This window comes from Malaya genurostris, chromosome 3 (assembly GCF_030247185.1).
Source record: "Malaya genurostris strain Urasoe2022 chromosome 3, Malgen_1.1, whole genome shotgun sequence".
NCBI lineage: Eukaryota > Metazoa > Arthropoda > Insecta > Diptera > Culicidae > Malaya > Malaya genurostris.
In genome coordinates this window covers 106,208,375-106,223,757 of record NC_080572.1, presented here as the reverse complement: position 1 = coordinate 106,223,757, position 15,383 = coordinate 106,208,375, and the positions used below count along the sequence as shown (strand labels likewise).

At 35.5% G+C, this 15,383-nt stretch overlaps 1 protein-coding gene and 1 long non-coding RNA gene across 6 annotated transcripts; one reads left to right on the top strand and one right to left on the bottom strand.

Moving 5' to 3' along the window:
• The first annotated feature begins 1,602 nt into the window (after positions 1–1,602).
• On the top strand, positions 1,603–2,059 carry LOC131439251 (uncharacterized). The gene is made up of 3 exons (XR_009231087.1): positions 1,603–1,666; positions 1,724–1,885; positions 1,953–2,059. It is a non-coding gene; the product is annotated as an uncharacterized LOC131439251 (long non-coding RNA).
• A 7,613-nt stretch (positions 2,060–9,672) lies between these two features.
• LOC131436491 (CDK5RAP1-like protein) lies at positions 9,673–13,960 on the bottom strand. Of its 5 annotated transcripts, none has more exons than XM_058605221.1 (5): positions 13,848–13,954; positions 13,639–13,719; positions 11,518–12,680; positions 11,205–11,377; positions 9,673–11,146 (listed from the first exon to the last, which is right to left on the bottom strand). In XM_058605221.1, exons 3-5 carry the CDS (start codon positions 12,662–12,664, stop codon positions 10,742–10,744), a joined length of 1,725 nt encoding a protein of 574 aa, XP_058461204.1. In that variant the 5' UTR covers positions 12,665–12,680; positions 13,639–13,719; positions 13,848–13,954; the 3' UTR covers positions 9,673–10,741. The 5 variants fall into 5 exon arrangements, with proteins under 5 accessions (XP_058461204.1, XP_058461203.1, XP_058461201.1 ...); XM_058605220.1 differs by having other exon boundaries at positions 13,643–13,719; XM_058605218.1 differs by having other exon boundaries at positions 13,639–13,960.
• Between the last annotated feature and the right edge of the window lie 1,423 nt (positions 13,961–15,383).

Here is a 15,383-nt window from a genome sequence, read left to right as displayed (position 1 = left end):
ACGAAGTGCAATGTCTTTTCTGACGTGCCGAACGAAAACGTGTTTTCGACTATTTCTGGCCGATGCAGGTATGGTCATTTACATACTTTTAGTCGCTATTGCTTCTTAGAGACCAGGCAAAGTCGAGTAATCGGTAGAATAACATGGTGACTAAACTAATTTTAGTTAGGATCTATTACAATAGAAATAGTGACTCAATGTTGTGATGCTTGCTTGTGTAATACATGTAGGTACACTGAGCAAAATACCATAGTAACCGTAAACTGTTTTCCATTGTCATTTCAACTATACGCTTAAATAGTAGCAACAACCATAATATATGACTATTCACCATCTGTATTGTATAAATTACTAGACAACAAAGACTACGACTTGACTAAACTATTTGTATTTATGACTTTTCTGGCATGGTCATCCTGACAATGGTAGTCATCTCAAATATAAGAACAGATAGTTAAAATCACAATTTCTAGTAAGGTGAAATTGCTCTCGAGTCTTGTATATATGAGGAGCTAAATAGTTATCGTTACCATGTAAATATGTCCACAGTTTAATCGACGACACGACCTGCCACTCGTCTATCAAAACTGTATCGTAAATTTAACTACCACTCAGTAACTGAAAATGTCAAATCCAAAACGCTAGTGATTTTTTTAAACTGGCAGCACAAGTTGATATATTTATTGATTTTGAATAACAGTCTCCATATCCTTGGTTACTGCATATCGAAGGCAAGATGAATGTAAACAAAATAAATTTCAGATCGGTTATTATATTACGGAACATTTTAATTGATTTACCTGACTCGAGCGGAATGTAAAAAATGAGGAGTATGAGTTATGTCTTCTATAAAGCCAAGTTCAAAATTCAGGTCTTGACTTGAAACCGTTGTGTGAGAAGGAAGACATGGAAATGACCGACAACGAGCTGAGCGAAGCTAGTGCTCTGCGGTACCTGTATAACGTACGGTAAAATGATTTCTTTGTGGAATTCCACTAGTAATCCTCGAATAGTGGCCAACAAGGTGAAATACTGTCGACCAAATCCTACTGCCCAGAAAAGCTAGCAGTTGAAGTGTGCGGATGAATCGCTGGAAGCAGATCATTGTCCTCGTTCGTTGGTTCCATCCTTAGTTTCGATTAAATTCCGAAAATCGAGTTCATTTAAATGCATTTCTGCATAATTTGGACAAAGTTTAACACTAATATAACTATTCCACCGCTTTCTAAACATGTTTATTTGTTTTGGGGTTCCTTGGTAACTAGTCCATAGCAACTTAAACAGTGTTGCTCGAGAAGATTATTTTTATCATTTACAAGGGGTCGCTAGATTTGTGGTAACTGGCGGTGAATCGTTAGCGAACAGTTTTAATGCTGATTTTTCTTCGAAGTGCCTGGTCGTGTCGTCGGTTTAATAATGTTACCATAATTAGATACATGGTTTAAAAGACGATTTATGTAGTAAGCACATTATCGTATAGTGTTTTTCAACCTACTATATATTACATTTGTGCTGACTATACAAATTGTCAATGAACGGGTGTACTGTTATTGTCACATAAAGTTAATCTAATTTAGCAGAAAATTTCGTACCTGGGTAACACATCAGTGATGGATTTGAACAAAATATTCTATATTGTGACTGTGTACTTTGGTAGGTCTTGCAGGTAGGTAAAGTTTGTAGCCTTACTAGTTTCCGAGGTTGAAATTCAATTTTTCAACAGTTTTTCCGGCAACTGTTATGTTTTCCAGTGAAATCAACATCTCGTATACGGTTTATTATTCATTATCGGTCGCTGTAGAAACAACATCAAGCGATTGATGAAAAGGAAGATTATCATTTGATTCCCGGATTCAATTCGCTCGTATCACAAGGAAAGTCGCAGGTGAGTATCGAGGTTTGCATCTGGACTTGGCTAATAATTTCTTTCCTGCTGCCAATTTCTGCTTCAGGAAAAACTCCACCGGACAGAACCTTGAATCAACTGATGCTAACAAGCAATGCTAAGCAATATTCCACCAGGTATATTATCATTTGATTTGATGCGAAAATAAAATAGAGTTTAATGAAATTATTTTGTAGTTCTTATTTTAGAATTTAAATTCATAAAACTTTTAACATTAGCTAATGTTTTGCTGATCTTCAGCATTTTTGAATCAACCACTGCCTTTAGTTTCGAAATAACTAGAAGTGAAATGTCAAAAATACCATGACTCTGGTTATAGCAAGAACTACAATGTAAAAAAAATATTCGGTCATGGTTAGGCTAACCATCTCAATCGTATTAGTTATTCATACAATACACTGTTCAATATTACTATTCTAGAGCCGATACCATTCATAGTAAACATGAACTTGACCATTGTTGAAATCATCTGATTTCATAGTCGGCTGAAAACCACACACTTAAAACTTGATTTTGATCTCCGCAAAAAAATATGCTGAAAGAACACGGCAATGCATTATTCAGCAGAAATTTCGGTAAACATTGTGTTTACCGAGATATTCGTTAGACTATTCCTGAATTTTCAGCAATTCATTATGTTATACCGATTTACGGTTCTTTAAATTACCGTGTTTAACAGCAATCGACCATTGTACCGAAATCAGTAAAACGAAGATGTTAATTTACCGAAATCTCGGTATACAGCTTTCAGACTACCGACATTCAGTAAATCAACAAAGTAGCCATTTTGCACAAGTTCAAAGTGAAGCGCCGTGATAAACATAATTTACAAAAATGGAACAAGTGATGGAATCCTTGACTTCAACCGACGTAAAAATTCGTGACCTCTTCAGTAAGTATTCAATAATTATGCTTTGGTGTTTTATTGCAGAGTTCAGCACTACCAAGTTTAGTATGCTTTCACTGTAAGGAAGCTGTTGCGGGATATGTTGATGATTTGCAACGACATGTCAACTATCACATAAAGCTAAAACATTTTGATCCCAACTTAGTTTTTTATGATTGTATGATTCCGAGATGCAAAGCGCGGTACGTTCATTTTAAATCTTTGAAACGTCACATTATAAAAGAGCACAAAACGTTGTCAGTATCACCGCTGCAACATACAGTGCCATCAGAACGTTTACCTCTAACAGATATTTGTCCAAACAATTCTCCAAATCTGGACACTGAATGCAAAAACGACTACAATGAAATAAACGAAGCATGTGAAAGTATCGCTCCGTCTATCAGTCATATTCAATATTCTTCTTCATTGGCATTTTGTCGGTTAGCAGCAGATGTCTCTCTACCACAAGTCAAGATTACAGAAATGATGGATATTTTCAAAATGATTATGCAAATGCTCGCAGAACATTTCACTTGTATAACTACACAATTTCTCGAGACTTTAGCTGTAGACCAATCTTTAGACATCGTTCAAGGTTTTCTGGACAGCTTCAATATACCGGATTTGTTTAGTGAAGTATCCACGGGTAAGAAGCGGAAGCAGTTTTTAAAGCGAATCGCTGTGGATATTCCAGAACCGGTAGAAAACATGCTAACTACTCGTAGTGATATTCAGCATGTTAATGGAATCCCTAAAGAAGTGAAAATTAATGAGACTTTTATGTACATTCCCGTGATCGATACACTGAAGTTAATTTTTCGAAATTCTGCTAGTCGAAAGCTTTTGACCGAAGAACAATATCATTTGCTACGCATACCCACTGTGAAGGAATACACCACCTTTAGAACCGGTGAAACATACAACTCCAGCCAATACTTTACGGATTTCCCAAATGCAATTAGACTTAGCATTTACCAAGATGATGTTGAGCTAGGAAATGCACTAAGTTCTCGCGCTGGTATCAACAAAGTATCAGTATTTGATTTCAAAATCCAGAATATAATAAAATTTTAAGACCATTAATAAACGATTTGAAACGACTTGAACATGAAATACCCATTCAGTACGGATCAGATGAATTTATTTTGCGAGCCACTGTAACAATGTTTTGTGGTGACACCCTTGCGGCGCATGACGTTTTCGGGTTAATGGGACCAACCGCAAAATACTTTTGCAGATTATGTACAATTCCACGCAACATGTTCCATGAAAATCCGTTCCAAAAATTTTCTGCGCGCACTAAAGAGTGGTACGATTCCAACCTGTGTAAACTAAAAGCTGGAGAGATACAATCATCTGAATGCGGTCTTAAAAATCATGATTGTATTTTGAATGAACTGAAAAATTTTCACGTCACCGAAAATTTCTCACTAGATACAATGCATGACCTAGCCGAAGGAATTATTCCAATGACCATTCAGTTAGTTCTAAGCCGTTATTATAAACAAAAAGAATTAGGTATAAGTGCTGAAAACATAAATCAACGGATTAATTCATTTAAATATGGCTATGTAGATAAAAAAAATCGACCAAGCGCTAATTTTACAGATGCTATGCTCTCAAAACCCAAAGAATTCAAATTAAAGCAGACGGCTTCCCAGAATCTTTGTCTTCTTCGAGCATTTCCGTTTTTAATCGCTCAAAAAGCGCCGCCGGACTGCGATCTACTAAAAATGATTGGTCACCTCATTAATATTTCAAGAATTCTATACTCAACAATTGTGTCAGATCACTTGTTAGCATGTTTAGAAGAACATATTAGACTATTCAATGAATCTTTCTACGATAAATTCAACAGAAGAATTAATAAAAGCCATCATCTAACTCACTACGCAGAATGCATAAAACGTAGCGGAAATATGAAACAATTCAATTGTTTGGTATTCGAGCAAAAGAACAAGCCAAATAAAAACCAATCTTCGACATGTCGCAATTTCAAAAATATATGCAAAAGCCTTGCAAATCGGCAATCAATTACTACTATTATGAATATTTTGGAAAATCCGTTCAATGACAAAATTGTGTATCATAAAGGCAAACTGACACGTATAGAAGATTGCAAAAGTAAAAATTTCATCGATGCACCATATATTTTCACTCCAAAAATAGTATCTATTAACGGAATAGAGTTTAGAGAGAATCTGATTGTTTGTATAAAAAACTTTAGAAACAAATTTTATCCATGTTATGGAATTGTTGATGAGATAGCTGTATTCCAGCAACAAATACATTTCTTACTTAAAATATGTAACACTGTAACTTACGATGATATTCTAGAAGCATATGAAATTGGTGATGACTCCTCTGAAATAAAATTATTTAAGATGGAAGAAATTCATAGTCATACTACTTTTGCGTTCTGGTCGCCGGTTGGAAGCAGAGTAAAATATATTTCAAGACGCTGTTATCATCAAGATTATTAAATGTTCGTAGATATATATTTTTGAATAAAATGCTAAAGTTATTGTTGCTTTTTAGTCTTTGAACAAATCACTGATGTGGTTACATTTCTATCTCTCGATAACAATGACTTTGTTATCGAGAGATAGAAAAACTAATCCACTGCATGGAGTAATTGATTGGATTCCGGTAAAATATTTTTTCTTTTCATGTTGAAAGTTTTTTTCATCTCTACTTTTTCTACAGCCGGATTCTGATTTTCCAACATGTGAATTCGCGCAAATATTTGTTACAGGTGAAGAGTTTGAGGACGGTAATTGTTACATTGTGTGGAATCAAATTGAGTTCCCTACCGGTAACGACATAAAAGTATCATTTATTCTCTTGTGTAAATGCTTCACGACGTTTGGGTCATCGGCATCACCATTTGATAAATTGTTTTTTTCTTTTTTTTTCTTCTATTATGTTACACGTAGAGCCTATCAGTACAACCGCTAACAAAATGCTGACAACATTAAATATTAATAAAAATTGAAAACTGAAATTTATGTCCTTTTTTTGTATTATATGCAAAATATTTTCACAATAAATAACTGAGCCTCTTGGCAATAATCTATATGTTTAAACACCGATAATTCCGGTATTTATTCATGCCGTCGTTTTACGAAATTCTCGGCAAAAAACACCTGCACGAAACCAAAAATCTCGGCAAATTCAAACTGTCTGTCAGATTGAAAAAACCGAAAATATCGGTTGTTATAAACTTTGCCGAGAGCATTGCTGATCACTCGGCTGTTCAAATTTCGGCAAAGTTTTGCCGAGATTCGGAAAAAAAATCTAAGTGTGTATGTTTAAACACCGATAATTCCGGTATTTATTCATGCCGTCGTTTTACGAAATTCTCGGCAAAAAACACCTGCACGAAACCAAAAATCTCGGCAAATTCAAACTGTCTGTCAGATTAAAAAAACCGAAAATATCGGTTGTTATAAACTTTGCCGAGAGCATTGCTGATCACTCGGCTGTTCAAATTTCGGCAAAGTTTTGCCGAGATTCGGAAAAAAAATCTAAGTGTGCACTATACGCTCATGGTCAAGTTGGCCCTTTATATAGTAACAGTTACCATTTTATTTTTCTGAGTGTATGTATGCATGTGTGTATGTGTGTGTGCCTGTGTGTATGTATGTATGTATGTATTTTTGTGTGTACAATATACATTATACCGTGCTCTTGGGTGCGTTGTATCAACCTGGTCGTGATACATTTCGATTATGAGTCAATGTACACCAGATGTCACACTGTCAAGAATCAACCGAAGATAACGAAATGTGAACATGCTGTAGTAATCCTAATAAAACCCAAGTGTTAATAAAAACGCATGTCTTTAGTTCTTATCCGCAAAACCATGATGAGTGGCCTTACAAAGATGTCATTAAAAACCTGTTTTAATCCACCTAGTGGTGTAATGATGCCTTTCTCATTTCAATCATACTATCATATATAATACTGTGGTATTTTTCAAAATAATTTTTTTCGATTCTTAAAAGAATAACCGAAATCGGTTTGTTTGATCGTCTACTGATAAAAACTATCAATTGGAGAAGATTTGAGGTCGATTTAGAAAACTTTTAACAGTTTTTCGCCCTTTTCAGTGATGGTATAAAATTTTTAACACACTTTACCCTATATTTCCGGATCCGGAAGTCGGATAAATCTGCAATATTTCTCGAAAACAGAAAATTATTGCATTTGATGTTCAGTACATCTAATTTTTTTGCACATAATCGCCCTTCCTTACTAGCAATTGAAGAATCGCCCTGTTTGTTGCCATGGAACACGGAAGGCGAAACTTGTTGAACGATATACTGCATGAATTATTCTTTTAGTTTGCTGGAACGGTTTGTTGTTGTTTTTTCTCTTGCAAAAATAGTATGAAAATTAGGTGTTACCTTCATATAGAAAGAAGATTTGTTGTTATTCTACGTGAAGTAGGAGTATTGTACAGACATGTAGTGTTAGTTCGAAAAAATAAGTGGAAAAAACTTCGAATATTGTCAAGTAAAACTAGTCCCACGAGGCTCCAACTCCTCATATTAAAAATGGTTCAACAATGGACCTCTGTTCAAAATCGCCCAACGAAAATCACGTGTTGGCCTCCCGTTGAACGATTGATTGGATGTTCATTGGACCAACGATCCAACATATTGGACCAATGAAGGACCACCGTTGAACTTTTTTTTTTCTAAGAGGGTTTTAATAAAGCATTCGTGTTGTAGAGTGACGAGTTGAATTCGAGTTCCGATGGATGAGGTACTGATGTGGTTTGCGTTGGTATAGCGTTTACAATCGATTTTAATTTTCCAATGAAATATATCTACATCTCCAAGCGTACGTTTACGTATCGCATAAAAAACCGCATAACTCTGAAAATTCGCATGAAAAACCACATAACTCTGAAACTTCGCATAAAAAACCGCATAATTCTGAAACTTCGAATAAAAAAAAACGCAGAAGGGAAACCGCATAACTCTGAAAATTCGCATAAAAAACCACATAACTCTGAAACTTCGCATAAAAAACCGCATAACTCTGAAACTTTTCGCATAAAAATACCGCAGAAGGGAAACCGCATAACTCTGAAAATTCGCATAAAAAACCGCATAACTCTGAAAATTCGCATAAAAAACCGCATAACTCTGAAACTTCGCATAAAAAAAACCGCATAACTCTGAAAATTCGCATAAAAAAGTAGCATAAAAAAGACCTCAGTGTACTTGCTCATGAAATCAATAAATTTAATATTATATTATCTTAAAGCATCTATATTGAATTCCCCAACTATCTTCTGCGTATTTTTACGAGAATATAAAAGTGGGGCGTACTTGGTTTCTCAATCCGCATAAAAACATGAAATATGTTCAGAAAGACACTTTTTAACCCGAATCGTATCTTTGTATCAAATTGATACAAATATCAACTTCAAAATACAATTTAAAAAATAAACGATCATATGATCTAGCATAACTCCGGATCAATCGAACAGATTTCAACCATACTTGGTACAGATACTTAGGCTGTGAACCATTTCGCGGTTAATTTTAACTTTTGGTTGAAATCTGACACTTGAGTAATTATTTTGTGTCGAGTAGTTAAATTTAACTAAAACTGCGGCCCATTTCAAATTTTGACGGACGGAAAGTTAGTTGGATTTTTTTTCCACTGGAAATAATTTCAACTAAAGAATTGATATTAGAATTTTCATTGCAAGATTTTTGTCAGTGTCGGAAAATAACCATCGATCTGGCAAAAATAACCATGCTCTCGAGCAGAGTTATTTTTGACGACATCAAATTAACCGCTCGAGTGTCAGAGCGCCAAAAGTTAAAATTAACCGCGAAATGGGTTTCCTTTTGAATCTGTATTCTTCAGGCGAAATAGAATACAGAATTATCTTTATATGTGGCAACCCTGTTTCGCACGGCATATTTCGAAACGACACCCATACTATAAGGATAAAGAAGTGTTCTACATCGCAAAGTCTTGACATTAAACTCCTTTTGTGGAATATGGCCTTTCTGTTTGAAAGCCGATTCTTAGCGTACAGAATCATTGCATTGGCTAGTACTACGATGCTACTGACACTATGAATCGATACTTTCATTTTCGCATTGCGAGAGAGCCTTATTGTCGTAATTGAATGTGTTTGTGACGGCGCCATCTTTTTAAACATCCATTTTGATGAATATGATGCTTTTGGCAGGAAATGGAGAAAATTCAATTAATTCTTAATGATGATATGTGGGACTGAAAAGTGTCTTGAATTGTCATGACCTGCATCTGCATTGAACAGACCTGAGATGAATCTTGGCGTGTACACTCGTCCGAAATATGATTCATTATGATTTCCAATTTGATTCCAATGAAATCAAATGAAACAATTCATTTCGGACGGAATCAATTGGTGCATTTAGAACACGTAATATTTTGCGTAATATGAGTATGATTGATGAATTTATATGAGCTTGGGTGCACAAATCGCTTCAAATTATCAATTTTCTTATCTTAATTTTTCTAGTCCTGTAACAGAACCATTGCATGACTAGTGCTACGATCTTATTGGTAGTATTCATCAACCGATTTTCAATTTCATTCAGTGTAACATCTACGTAGAATCGTAGAACATGTAACATCTCGTAGAATCGTAGAACATGCTAACCACTTTTCGCTCATTTGCTCACCTCACCAGGGACACTTACCTGTACACCGCTCACCTAACCTGGGGTACTCAAGTAGAGAAGTGAGTCACGTGCCCTGAGGAAACACTTTCTTTTTCACAGATGTAGATATTCAAAGCATTATTATTAATCATGTTATCAAATTTAATTTCGTTTAGTGAAACTCTCACATAAAATCGAACTTTGGTGTAAAAGCTGGAAGTTTATTCTCGTATGCGCAACATTTAATAAACTCGAATCTTTCTATATCACCTTCATTTATTGGTGTACGGTCACTTCGCCGATGGTCATTAGGCATAAAGATATTTGGCATACACACCGTTTGGCATAACGGTCATTAGGCATACGGTCATTTGGCATAAAGGTCATTTGGCATAATGATATTAAGGTATAAAATTAATTCAGACGATCACAATTCACTTGAAGATTTTTCAAAAATTCATATAAATTGACATAAATAATTGAGTTTATGTAGTTTGTTTCTGCTCTATGTATTTCGGCCTTTTGAGGTACTCTCGTGTAGGGTCTTGATAATTTGGAAATTCGTGTTGAAAATACATTTTAATTAAATATTTTTTCTGCATCGTGACGGTGTATCACAGAAAATTTTTAAGTGCAGAGCAAGGAAAAACATTCTCATGGGCAAGTACTGGCGTATGAGTAGTGTTCTTCATTGAACCAGAATAATGACGCCAATGTAATGAAAATAGCACATAGTATTAACACGTGCTCCGGAAAAGTTAATTTTTTTATTCAATAATATAATATAATTTTAAGGCACACTTCTTAAGCTAGGAAGAAAACTTTTGAAAGCAATAGCAGCATTGTTGGGGTCAAAATCAAAATAACTCTGATGGCTTTTTTGTTATTTATATGTTGAATATTAAAACTTTTTTGTTTTGTAACGACTTTTTGCTCGTGTTCAATTTTGTTTTGTTGTTCAATGTAGAATTAAATATTTACTTTTTGTTAATATTTATTGTTATTTTATGTTTTTGGTAGATCGGGCGTAGAATCGCTGTCGGACGCGGCGGCCCCTCGAAGAAAACCCGTAATCCACCCGTATGCCAAATGACCGTTATGCCAAATGGTGTGTATGCCAAATATCTTTATGCCAAATAACCTTTATGCCAGTTGACCGTATGCCTAATGACCGTATCCCTAATGACCGTCGGCGAAATGAAATGGAATGGCGAAATCCATTTATTAACAAAACTCTCAAATCTTAGGAAAAACTCTCTGTCTAGTAAATCAATTGCTCGCCGTTATTGATTCATATGCAGCTGTTTGTGCTGCAAATTGACTAATGGTGGTGTGATATAGTGGTAAACCTTTTAAAATTTGGGAATTCGATTCAATTATTTTTACAACAACGTAGTCACCGCTAACAATCGATTTTCGTTCAGTAGATCGTAGACATCCGTAGGGTACATCTCCAGCGGGAATGATTACTTTAATATTACCATCATTTCGTCCGGAAAGATCGTTTGGCGAACGCTTACTAAGTCCTTCAACCAGAACTACCTCTTCACGCCCAATGTATCGTGCATTTTGTTGCCCAGCCTGATTCCGAAATGCTTTGATCATCTCTTGTAAGCGATGCTTTTTGACGATAGCCGGTACATCGTCTACAAACCGACGATGAGCAGTAGTTTTCTGAAATGTAATGAAATTTGAGTCACACTATCTATAATAACTAATGTCCCAGTTTCACCTCCCGCATGCTATAAGCAAAAAGAAAAGCATTATGGTATTTCACTTCATTTATAAGTGAAATGGTATCGGCAAATTCTTCATCCGTTTCTCCACAGAATCCACATATAAAATCGCTTGTGAGGGTAACATTTGGGATCATGGCACGAACATCTTTGACTAGATTGAGGTAAGCTGAAATGTAACAAATAGTATACTTGCCCCTATTGAACGAGAGGTTGGTTGGAATCGCACCCAAACAGGCTGCGTGAGAGACGATAGTGTTTTTTCGCCCTCTTCTTCTTTCATACGAACACAATATAAATATAAAATACCTTCTCTTGTGTATCCACGACGCATTCTTTCCAAAACTGCAGAGTTACCAGACTGGGCCGGCAAGTGTAGACTATTGCAAACATTCGGATATTTTGCTATAGTTTGCAACACCTCTTTCGGAAAGTCCTTCGGGTGTGGAGAAGTAAATCTTATGCGCATATCAGGTACCGTTTCGGCTAACTCCGTTAACAATTCCGCAAATCGAAGCCCACCAACTTTAGTTTTGTACACAGTTGAGAATCCTGCAGCTAATACCGAGATTTCCTTTTCTCCACTCACATTCATTGCGCTAGTGTCTCTATAGCTATTCACATTCTGCCCTAGAAGGGTTACTTCTTTAATTCCTTTAGCTTCGAGCTGTAACACTTCCTCTTTAATTGAACTAATCGGCCTGGATCGTTCTTTTCCACGAGTAAACGGAACAATACAGAATGAACACATGTTATCACATCCCCGCATAATCGAAACGAAAGCGGTGCGTGACTTCTTGTCTAGCTTAACGGGAATAACATCTGCATACGTTTCATCCAACGATAACATAACGTTAATTGCTTTTTGACCACGCTGTCCTAACGCCAACAATCGAGGTAAGTCTTTGTAACTATCGGGGCCGGCTACCACGTCAACCGCTCTCTCTTTCTCAACTAGCTGATTTTTCAGTCTCTCTGCCATACACCCGAGAACTCCTATCTGTAAAGGCCTAGACTCCTCCTGTTTCTGTTTAATTTGACGAATATGTTTTAAACGATTCCATATTGTATTTTCCGCTCCGTCTCGAATGGCACAGGTGATCATCAAAATAATATCGGCTTCCCTCATGCTGCCAACCCGTGTGTAATCATGCGCTTTGAGAATAGACCATACAATTTCCATGTCGTTGCTATTCATTTGACATCCGTAAATTTCAAAGAAAACTTTTCTTTTTTGACCAAGCAGTAATTCTTTTGGTAAATATGGAATGTCCGATGTACGCTTGACTTGATATATCTGCGTGGGTTTTGCAATCGACGAATCCGTTTGCTGAAGGAAGTCCTTAAAACTCGGTCCATCGTGCAAACTCTGCTTGAGGTTAATGGTAATGTTGGATATTAGGGAAGCATTACGGACGATCCTCAAACTCAGAGTATGTTTTATTAGACTAATCATTTTTTTTCAAATTCTCCTGGATGTAAACACTATATAGTTAGATATAATTCCATAACAGAAACAGCAATTCTGTATAAAATGTTCAAAACGACGAATGTAACAGTGAGATATTAAACATAGAGAATCTCTTTTGATAATTGCGAAATATTCCTGCATTTTTCGGTAATTGCTTCATATGATAGCTTTGGTTATTATTATGGGTATGTGTTTGCAATTGGCCCGAGGATCTTGCCTCATTTTATTATGGGTAAATAATTGGAGAAGGATTGCTACACTGAACCGCAAAACAACCTAATTTTAAGTACATTCCACCCAATTGGGGAGTTCCTTTCAATAACATAATTTCAGGTATGGTGGTTTCCGTAAGGCACGTGCAAAAATACTTAAAGATGACTTATATTTACTCTACAGTTGAGTCGTGTTGACTAAATTTCAAGTTCATACGGTTTACTTAATTTTAGCTTAATGAACGAAACTCTCGCTGTTGGGTGGTTTTGCTTTTTGTATTTTGACAATTGAAGGAGCGAATGAAAGAAAGTACTCAAAATTAAGTAAAAAGAATTCAAATAATAGTCAGTTTTTATTTTCCGTGTAAGAATACCGTAATAATCGAAAAAGAAAGTAAACAAAGAGAATCTCTCATTGTTACATTTGTCGTTTTGAACATTTTATACAGAATTGATAACTTAAATTAGAGTGCCTATAACCAGAGTGACGACATCTCATCCGTAATTTTGGCAACAATTCAAAACATTCCATTAGCTTTACATTGAATTGACAGGTCGTTTGCTCGTTTGGAACTGGGAGCTGTCATTCCAAACGAACAGCTGTCGCCACTCTGATTATAGTCACTCTAACTTAAATAAGCCTAATGCAAAACTCTCCTAATTGACCGGAAAGTAGATGTAACTAAGTAGCTAATAAAATGAACTAATCAAAGTCATTGTTTCAAATTTTGGTTGATGACCACCTACCTACCTGGTTGAATGCTTAAACCTGATCCATGTTGCACAGTTTCATTTGGCTTATTTCATATTATATCACTGGGCTTTTGACTTAATAAATAAAATTCGAATTACACAATAGATTACAAAACTAACCCTTTACAAAAAGTGCTCTTTGTTTAGTTTCTTTTTCAATAGTAGAGGAGTTTGGAGGTTTTGAGTTATTTTTCAGTACTAACCGTTTGTCTAACGTATCTCGTATTATTCAATTTAAAGAAAAACTGGGTGATTTATAGTATGAACTGCTAAGTAATTACTGGAAGTGGAAGTAAACAAAGGGAAAGTCTGTTCGAATCAGAGATGCCAGATATTTTCATAGAAAATCTGTATTGATTCGTATAAAATATCTGTATTTATCTGTATTCGCTAATAAAATGAAATTTCTACAATACAATTATGTAAAAAGGTGTTATTCCAATAGATTATGGTTTTAGAGTGGTAGATTAAATTTCATATCTTATATTATATTCATCGACGAAATTTTATAGTTTTTTCCTATCAACAACAATTGAATTATGGTGCCAAATACTTGTCTAATTTGAAAATATTCACTTCATAAATTGAGATGGATTTCCAAAACCCAATATGCAACGTCAAGTCAGGTAATACAACTGTCAGTCTGGCAATAGTGTTTCATGATACCAAGACTTGTCTAACTTTTAAGTTCAATTTAGTTACAAATTTTAATATAAATGGATTTCAGAGTTCTTCATTAAATATCTGCACAAAAAATATATATTTTAAAAAGTGATTTGTACGGTGATTCCTAAACGTTTATCTCGTCATTGCAATCAAATACTAATAGATAGCTCAAATACTAATCGATAGTTTAATTTTTTCCTCTGTAGTTGGAAATCTGTATAAATCTGTATTAAATTTAAGAAATCTGTAAGCAATCTGTACTCTGTATTAAACCTGTATGCGCATGTAAAAATCTGTATAATACAGATAAATCTGTATAAATGGCATCTCTGGTTCGAATGCGACCTTTTGAAATCACTGACAAAAATGTGACAGTTCTCATGGTGTGCACTCTCCCGACTGAATCGTATGCTTAAAGTAATCACATTGTGTCGAAGACCGACTCACGATGTAAAATACCCTGGTGATCACGTTTTTCTATGTGTTAGTGCGGTTGTCATTTTATTTTGGAATAACAGAGAGACGTGAAGAAGAAAAAACATAAACAAATGACGTTCCGGGAGTTGCTTTTATGAAAATATTTAGAGTTGGTTCTGTTTGCGAAAATATTGACAGTGAAACTCGGTGTTTTGTTCCGGGATGTTTCAATCGTTTTCATCACCTGCATTTGAAATGCTACTCACAGCACGATCACTCCATTATTCATGATAACTGTAATAGATACCACAGTTTGATCCGCCAAATTCTTCCTCCAACGAAATGAACAGAATCGGATGTGTGTAAAATTTTCTATATTTCGACGTTACCTTGCATACCCTTGAAGAAAAATGTCCAGATTTTCAAATAGTGCCAAAGATTCGCCAGGCTGCGCGACAACTGGAGTAACTTAGAAGTGAAATCTCGATCTGAACTGGTCGTTTGTTTATGTTTACGTACTTGAATCCCGGCGCGCCATAGTTAATTTCGTGAGAAAATTACCAACACAACCAAAACTGTCTTATCACGCCACCAGTGTATTTTACGTCGTGAGACCGACTGACCCGCTTGTGAGGAATTCTGGCAACCGTCAGAAG

Excerpts from the sequence above, each read along its gene's own strand:
- LOC131436491 (XM_058605218.1), bottom strand. The coding sequence starts at position 12,664 with ATGATTAGTCTAATAAAACATACTCTGAGTTTGAGGATCGTCCGTAAT. Across the intron at positions 11,378-11,517 it reads TCGTGGATACACAAGAGAAG|CTTACCTCAATCTAGTCAAA; the intron begins GTATTTTATATT and ends GTTACATTTCAG. Across the intron at positions 11,147-11,204 it reads TTGCTTATAGCATGCGGGAG|AAAACTACTGCTCATCGTCG; the intron begins GTGAAACTGGGA and ends ATTACATTTCAG.